The sequence below is a fragment of the Poecilia latipinna genome, unplaced genomic scaffold (genome assembly GCF_001443285.1).
Source record: "Poecilia latipinna isolate Pla-1442-1.1 unplaced genomic scaffold, P_latipinna-1.0 Scaffold2871, whole genome shotgun sequence".
Taxonomy (NCBI): Eukaryota; Metazoa; Chordata; class Actinopteri; order Cyprinodontiformes; family Poeciliidae; genus Poecilia; species Poecilia latipinna.
The window spans coordinates 1-8,978 of record NW_015115487.1 but is presented as its reverse complement, the minus strand read 5'-3'; the positions used below and the strand labels follow the sequence as shown (position 1 = coordinate 8,978).

Here is an 8,978-nt window from a genome sequence, read left to right as displayed (position 1 = left end):
TCCACCCACGTCTCTATGGAAATTTGAAATTGCTGGATGCATTTTATATATATATATATATATATATATATATATATATATATATATATATATATATATATATATATATATATGTTGGCAGACCGAATCAGGCCTTTCTAACAAAGTAACAACAGTTATTGCAGAAACAGGAAACATTTTTTTTCCTCTGCGAAATGAAAAACAAAGGAGAAACATTTTCCCTCTGAAGTTACAAGGCTGTAGGTACGATTGACACGGTTCAATGAAATTTGGTCAATTCTGTTGCAGTGAACTATTTTTATTTTTATTTAGTCTTTTTTTTATTATTCAAAAACTATTTAGAATGACACGGTGGGATGACGGTGGCTGGGTAGCTTGATTTCCGACAGATCATCTTCTTCACTTGAGTGGAGCTCCATCGCTATTTCATCCGAGTCACTGAAGTGGGAGCGAGGGGAAAACTCCCCGTCGCTTCGTGGAGACTCTTTCCTCCCATTCCCGACAAGTGTGGATGAGGAAGAAGGGGAACACATCGCTTCTTCAACTCTGCCAGTGAATGAGTTCTCTTGGAACGAGGAGCGGAATGGCATCCCGTTGATGTGAACAGGAATGGCATCACCAGAGAGGGGCAGAGCCACCGCTGTCCTGCAGGTAAGTGACGGCGACTGGGCAGCCCTTTCTTTTGCCCCCTCAAAACCATCTGCGGGTGACAGCAAAATATCACGCTTTGGTGAACCGTGGGAGTTTTCATTGTTGGTGGAGGACACCGGACCTTGCAGCAACTCGGCCAGCGCGTTGATGTAAATCTGCGCCATCTGCAGAGTTTCGTACTTGGAGAGTTTTTTGTCATTGTCGAACGCCGGGATGACGCTGCGCAGTTCGTCGAACGCGTGGTTCAGCCCGTGCATGCGCCTCCTCTCACGTGCATTGGCGGCCACCCGCCTCTGCCTCTGGACGCCGCTGACGGGCTTGCTGGACTGCGCTCTCTGTCTCAGGGGGGCCTCTTCTTCGGGCCCTGAGATGGTGCCTTTGAGGCGGCACAGGTCCCTGACTTTGAGCGAGGAAGAGGAGGGACTCTTGGCAGATCTTCTGTGAATGGGAGGGCTGGGGTGGCCCGAGGACCCGGGGGAACAACTCTCTGAAATAAGCAGAGCGAAAATAACTAATTAATAAATGACAGTTGTTGAATTCCCTCTTATGATAAAGTTTTAAAAGCAACAACTAATAAAACAGATGGGAATAAATGATTTATTTCGCGTTCTTAAAAGTTCCATATCAACATTTGAATGTGTAAAACATCCAAAACTCTAATAATAATAATAATAATAATCATAATAATAATAAAAGTATCAATACCTAATCAATAACATTAATGGCACCTATCTGATGTATTCAAGTGTAATGAGGTCTCTCACCCTGATAGGAGCCGGTGCTCGGACAGGGCGAGTGCCGCAGGTAGTCGGGTGATGTGGCGTGTGCCGCGCAGGTGCCAGAAGCGTCGGTTAGCCAGGCGCGTGGGTCACTGCCGCCGTCCACGAGCGTATGTCCCGGGTCGTAGCTGGACACTTCGAGTTGATGCTTCCCTCCCCTCTCCACCACCCCGGTGCTGACGCGTTCCTGTTGCAGCGCACCCAGAGCTGCAACCTCCCGCGCACCTTTACTCCACTCTTCCACCGTTAACACATCCATATTTCCAAAACAACAAGAAAACTTTTTCCCTATAACTGTCTTAGGAAATGTTCCTAGGAATTCACAGTTGCGCACAGTTTGTGTGTTTTTTTTGTGTGTGTGTGTGTGTGTGTGTGTGTGTGTGTAAGAGGCGTTCGGGTCGCGTGCGGGACTCCTTCTCTGGTGTCTCAAGGCGCTGCGTCGGCTTAAAAAGCGGCACGCGTCTGGAAGCCCCCCTCCTCGCGCTGGTCGCGTGTTCACGTCCAATGAGATGTCTCGGTAAAAAAAAAAAAAGCCTGAGAGGTGATTATAGGTCGTTGAGGTGGGACTGTTTATGATAACATTACGATTTAGGGAGTGCTTGACGCAAACGGGGTGGTAGGGGAACCTCCCACCGGACGCACGTGCAAGTGATGAAGGGCTTAGTAAGGAGGGTGCACCGCACGAGACGTGCGTGGATGAAACAGGATCCTCACCTGACCTCTCACTGCGCCTGTGTTGCGTCTCCGACATGGAGGTGGGGCAATCAGCAGGAAAAAAAAAGGGGTAGCTAGAAAAGTTCAACAGGGTCAATTGGCCTCCTGGTTAAGAACCCAGCAATTGGCACTGAATGCGCAGTGTGATTTAGCCAGAATGCTGTAAGCGAGTCAACGGGGCTGGATCGCAGATGACTCTTGTTTTATCTGCACTGAGAAGCGAGAACAAACAGATTTAAGGAATAAAAGTGGTGCATCAATTTCAATTTGATTTCGGTAGATATTTAATAATTGGCAAGAAATGATTAAGTTTAACAGCTCAAAGACACAAACATACTTTGCTTGAAAAATCAGTTAAACTAATCTGATAAAATTAGATTTTTTTAAATTAATTGTGGTAAATCCTTATTAAAACTGATTAAATAAAAAAATAAAAAATAAAACAAAAACAAACCAACTTCCTCATGCTATGCCGCACTGAGAAATCATGGAAGGAACAGAGCATGTTAGTGTGTCCAAAGTACGAAATTACACAATTTATGTTTCTATTACTGTTTTTTGCTCATACTTGTTTTTCAGTGAGATTTACATACGCTCAGCTGCAGGAAAGCACATGTGATTATGTGATTATTTAGCTAAATGTTTGGAAGTTAATATAAGTGGAGAACTTCTCATGGGGAGCGGAGGGGGGCGGGGGTGCTGTGGGGGCGCCAAAAAGGTGGTTTGCCCAGGGGGCCAAATGGGCTAGGGCCACCTCTGCATGGCTGCCCATGTAACATGAACCAAGTTAGTAATAAGCTTAGAGAATAGTTTGCGTACTCAGTTATGGACAAGTCAACTATGTCCTCTTCAATCTCTTCAATGTAATGAACAGTGACGTTAACAAGTCAACTTGAAATTTGCTTATTTGTGTGGATCCTGGTTGCTTGTTGTCATCTATTGTTGGTTCTTATCCTTCTGGCCGTTCCCCTCCCTCGTGTGCCGAAAGTTATCTGTACATTATATCATTTACATCCAAAAGTGTTTTAAAAAGCACTTTTGGAGTGCTTTTTAAACTTAATATTTTGAGAAATCCTGCATTGGAAATGTATATTTTTATCCTGCTGTTTTTGTTATAGTTGCATAGTCGCTGAATACAAAGTGAATTAGTGTTTAAATTTGATTAAATTAGGCTTAACTCTAACTGATTAAATAATCCTGCTAATCTGGTTTGAGTTGACCATGGTTTAACTTTGAATGGTGAAACTTTCATTAAGTTAAATTCTTGTGCAAATACTTTAAAAAAAGTTTTTACAAGTGTGCTATAATGTTAGACTTTGACCTCTGCAAACGAATAGTTTGCTATATTTTAAGTAATTATGATTAACATTTAACACAATCCAAAATTCAGTTGTAATCTAAACCTCACACACAAAAAAAAAAAAAAATAAATAAAAAATATGTTGCGCTTTACATGACATAAAAGTCCCGTTTGGAACTGAATAAAGTAAAATGTAGGAGGAAGTTAAGGAAGCCCTGAAGCCAACATTAAAAGATTTTTATTTTTTTTAAGGGGGAAATATTTGCGGTTGCTTGGGCTCGCGCACTCATTGTGGATTTATTAAATCCAGGATCATCTCTGGTTTCCATTTTTCCTTTGTAGCTGGTTCAAAACCTTTTGATCCGGCTCTCGGAACGCCCTGTCGGTGAGAAAAGGGCTTCACAGGGAACTGAAACATGAGATGAGGTCTGGCGCTCCGATCGGACTGTATTGTGGCGCGCAGGGAGCAAGATGGTGAGGACGCACACGCATGACAGACAGACGTATGCACTTTGCAAGTTCACTTAAATATAACGAATTTGATGCAGGCTTTTTTTTTTTTTTTGCCACATACAACACAGGAGGTTACAGCTAACTGGAAAACTGCACAGACTAAAAAGAAAGTAAAAAAAAAAATATTGCTTAGATCACACCTCTGTTATTTGTACATTATATCATTTATATCATTTACTGACGTGCAAACCTCCCACCAAATAACCAAGTCACTAAGTGGAAATAAGCCATTAAGACTAATTGCCTGAGCGGTGAAAAGATTACAGCAAATGATTAGTGTTTAAGGAAGGATGACCAAGGAGGCAATCAGGACGGTTTTACCCCTGAGCCTCAATTTTTTTTTTTTTTAACATTAGATAACCTAATGACTATATCAAGATTCAATTACTACACTTGGTCAGATGGTGCCTGATAACCGTCTCCTTTGGCTCAGAAACCCAAGGAATATTGTCACGGCAATTTATAAAGAAGGAAAAACATAATTCCAGAGAATAAATCGCACAATTTCAGAGACAGCCTGACCTCAGTCATTTCTACTTTTTATTCATTTATTCATCGCGGGGACATCTTTAGGGGTGGAGGTCTGGCGCCGAGCGTTCGCCCCCTCCTCTTCCCACCACTGAGCCTCTCCCCCCGCCCCCGCTTCCAACGTGCTGGGCTGGGCTCCTGAAGCTACCGACAGGTTGGATATTGTAGCTGGCGATTATTAAAGTGTCTCAGCCACAATGGAGACTCTATGTTCCATTGGTCACGGCTGAGGGGGGAAGCTCCTGCAGGGGGAGAGAGAGGGACGGGCTCCCATTCCAATGCGCAAGAGGAGTCTGCGTGCTGCCCCCTCTCATTCCCGTCTCCCTGGAGACTGGGGCGCGCCGGGCACGAGGCGGGGAGGTGGGCAGGGATCTCATAATAATCTTTCAAGAAAATCCTGTAAATACAAATGTAAGACCGCCTGTGATGAGATGTTTCTGTGCTAATGCCCCCCCCCCCCTTTTTTTATCTGCAGCTAACCTGCCCAGTAACTTCAAATCCATTTGTTTTGCAAGTCAGCTCGATGTGTTGAGGGTGTATGTTGTACAGATGCATCTAAAAAAAATAAAGAATAAAAAGTTATATTTCTGCCGCTCGTTTCAAAAAAATAGAACACATAGATTCATTGCACAGAGCGAAATACTTCTATTTCTAATTATGACTATGGCTTACCAATTTAAAAAATATGTATTTTTTTTTTTTGTACAGTCACTATCTTGTGGCAGTATGGTATGGGACAGACAAACTGCGGAACAGTCGAGCTCATCTGCCTTCTAGAAACAACCAATCAGAGCCGGCAGGTGGGTCTTAGCGCTGTCAATCACAATATCGCTGCTCATGCCCCGCCTCCTCCCCCCCCTAACTCTCTGCTACAACTACAACTTTTCCCCGTCAGCTCATCCTGTTGTGAATGCTCAGGCTAATCAGCACTATAAATTATATAAATTATAAATTGGCTTTCCTGTAAAGGTAGTTACAGGAAAGCCTGATTGTTGGCTCTATTTCAGCTGCTCCTGATGGAAAACACTCATCATATGCTGCCAAATTACCTATGACAAACCAAGAAGCACCACGGCTCATGGCGCTTTTATTGTGAAAATCGGCACCCAAAACGATGTGTCCAATGAGAGGCATCCTTTATTGTCAGTCAGATGGTTTTAAGCGAGAGACGCAAGCGTCGAAGCGGGGCTTCATCTGACACGCCCCCCTTTTACTATAGGTACATGCCTCGAAGCCTGGCTTCCGGATGTCCCATCACTGCTGCTGTCTCAAGTTGTTTTTGGTCGAGTTCACGAATTATTATGAATCGTTTAATATTTCATCTTTATAATGTTTATAATATCTATTAACGAATTACTCTATGATGCTAAAAATGACTTTGATTATTTGTGTTGTGCATATTTCTGAAGGCTGTGTGGAACAGATAAATTCCTTTACTTTTTTATCGGGAGAATGAAGTTTCCACAGACTGTTCAAGATCCAAACTCAGTATCTTACATGTACGGATGTTCATGGTGCAATAAAATAATAGTTTTGATAGTTAATAGTAGCAAGTATAATGGCAATATGTAAATAATTATTTCTGCCTCTGTCACTTTTCATAGATTGCAAACTCATCAGTAAATAAATGTTACGTCATTTCGAAGTCTTCGTCTGCACTGAGACAATGTTCTAATAATTGCTCCTATTTATTAAATAAATTATGAGGATGAATTGGGCCCCAGTCATGAGGTGCCCCTGATGTCAGTTTCCATTAGTCAGACTTTGCACCCATATAGAGATTTTTGCTGTTGATTTACAGCGAAATAAGTGAAGGCAAGATTAATGTCAACTCTCCAGAAGGCTGAGGGACTTTAATGCCAGTTTTGTTTAATCTGTCCTTTTCTGCAAATCTCACAGCTTCATAGCTAACTGAGACTATCTTCTTTAATTAGTGTTTTTTTTTTTTTTTCTCCAATCTCTGGTTAACATTATTTCCCAACAAAACATAGTTCTAAAAGTGAAGGGAGATCTGCGATAACTGGAAAAGCTAAACAGCGCCACTGTCTGGTGAATAAATGCTACTTCAGTATAATGCTCCAGTGAACTTGAGAGCGTCTATCCAGCTGTGAACATCAGTAAAACAGCCTTTGAAGTTATAAGAAATTTAAAATGAGAGACCATGAAATGACCATGAAAATTTAAACCTTTTACTTATAAAATTATAACTTCAACAAAAGTGATTAAAACAAATGTTATACAGATGATTTAATGTATAAACAAAGCTACATTAACCTGGCAAACCATGTGGTAATTACTAAAAATCTCTAAGTTCTTCTTGTGGAGAAAAGTCTTGTGTTTGACACCTTCTTGGATGTCTAAAGTTTGTTCCTCTTTAAGTTCAACTCATCCATTGATTTTATATACCTGCTTAATCTTTATAGGGCCAGGAGGGGATTATGAGCATCTTCATCAGGTCTTCCCCAAACCAGTCGCCAGTCCAGTAGAGAAACACCTAAATATACTGGGACAGACAAACATACAAACTCCACATTTAAAGGCTCCAGGCTGAGATTACCATCTTGTTGTGAGGTAAGAGCATTGAGAGCAACTCCACAGTGAAACCCTGGTTCAATTAACTTTGTCTGTATTAGCACCTAATCACAACAAACAGTGATCTTAGGGAACCAATATTAAAAACAAACAGGTCTGATTGAATTCCAGTCATATTAATCAATCATTGAATTAATATTTGTTGTAAAAAAAATCTAAATCTTCAAGACAAAATTTTGTTGGTCAGACAGACGATATACAAACAGATAGAAATTTGCATGCTAGACATTGCAGGTATTTTTTTTATGTGAACAATCTCGACAACTCAGTTTACTTGCACTCTAGAAATCTGCATTATGTTATGTTTTTCTTGTATGATACGATAATTATTATAGTTTGTGTTTGTAATGGAACAAAATGTTATAAAGTACAAAAAAAATAGGAATGCTACTGTAAAGGACTGCAACTGTGTGCACTTACCAGTGTAGTTTAATTTACCAGCAAGATATTTCTTGTAGAGTTGGGAAGAATCCAGGAAAATAAAAATTTAAAACATCTATTGACAAAAAGGAAAGGTTTCAGGTATAAAATAGTAATCCTTTGCCATATTGTTCATATAAAATCACATTATAATACAGTAATGTCTACAGTTACTCTAAATTGCGTTTTTATTATGGGAAAAAAAAAACAAAAACAAAAACAAACAAACAAAAAAACATGCTAAATGAGTCATTTGTTGTCCGGTAAGCAAACACAAGAAATACATCCCACTGTAGAAAACCTGTTTATTAGACAAATTATACACAGAAAGCTTTGCCACTTGTAACAGAGGCCCCAGTTTGTTTCGGTTTTTGAATATTATGCAACACATACAACAAAATAGGCCTATATTAAATACTGTACATCATAAATTCTGGAAAATTATCAAGTAAATCCTGTAGTTCTATGTAAGAAATCAAAAATGTTAACAGACAGCTAAGACAGCAAGTTTGTGCATGCTTTCTTTTTAGTGAACTTGCTAAGTTTTGTTATTTAGCCAGAAAAAAAAGTCTGAATGATATGATTAAAACAAAAAAAAAAAAAAAAAGAAAGAAAAAGCAAACCATCGGTGTGATTGGTGTGTATGTTTATGTTTACCATGGGCAGGACGGGGAGAACCAAAGGCAGTAATTTACCTGCTCAACTCAATACTAAAGCTCGACATGATATAGTCTTTTCCTTTTTGTTAAACAAAAATAGCATCAACATGTAAAATATACATTTTCATAATGTCTCTTTCATTTATACTAAATAAATCTTTTTAAACGTATGTGTCCTATTTGTCATTCAATAGCCCGACTGTATTCTAATAGAAGAAAAGAAACCCTAACAATGCTTGCTTCAAAACACTGTGGCTTGACTGAATTCTCTACACACAACAGTTTGCAGCTTTAGCTCAAAAAAGATAAGAAACCAAAAACTTGCTCTAAACAACTAACATTACCAATTATTAATACAGTGTTAGTGAAATAAAAAGGTTTGGTTCCACCTCACCAACCTGCCCTCTAATTCACAAAGTAATCCACAAAAATGCTCCACTCCCCACCAAAAAAAATGCACCTTAATGGTTTTGTTTTTAATTAATTGGCACTTAAAAAACAAGTTATATAAATAGTACCTTTTCTGTGAAAAATATGAAATCGAAGTGTATTTTGGACTCAGTAGGTTCTGATGATCACTGATCCTTCAGGGCATTGCCTCGATCTCCATCTCTACAAAGATTTGCTGTAATGTTTCCAGTACACAGCAGTGGTTTGGGGTTTCCTGGATGCTGGGAGGGGACAGCTAGCTGGCGGTCGCATAAGGCTCGTACTGAAGACATTGTTGCAATGGCTTTGCCTCGAACACAGACTCTACTTCATTTCAGCACTTGAACCTGATAAGATGCAATTCATGATTCTTGGATGTGACATGACATTGCA

At 40.1% G+C, this 8,978-nt stretch overlaps 1 protein-coding gene and 1 long non-coding RNA gene across 2 annotated transcripts; both read right to left on the bottom strand.

Annotated features, from left to right (window-relative positions):
• Window positions 1-244: 244 nt before the first annotated feature.
• On the bottom strand, window positions 245-2,761 carry atoh1a (atonal bHLH transcription factor 1a). The gene is made up of 2 exons (XM_015021814.1): window positions 1,416-2,761; window positions 245-1,138 (listed from the first exon to the last, which is right to left on the bottom strand). The coding sequence occupies exons 1-2, from the start codon at window positions 2,179-2,181 to the stop codon at window positions 339-341; spliced, it is 1,566 nt and encodes a 521-aa protein (XP_014877300.1). The 5' UTR covers window positions 2,182-2,761; the 3' UTR covers window positions 245-338.
• A 3,950-nt stretch (window positions 2,762-6,711) lies between these two features.
• Window positions 6,712-8,972, bottom strand: LOC106939428 (uncharacterized). The gene is made up of 2 exons (XR_001422841.1): window positions 7,498-8,972; window positions 6,712-6,988 (listed from the first exon to the last, which is right to left on the bottom strand). It is a non-coding gene; the product is annotated as an uncharacterized LOC106939428 (long non-coding RNA).
• Window positions 8,973-8,978: the final 6 nt, after the last annotated feature.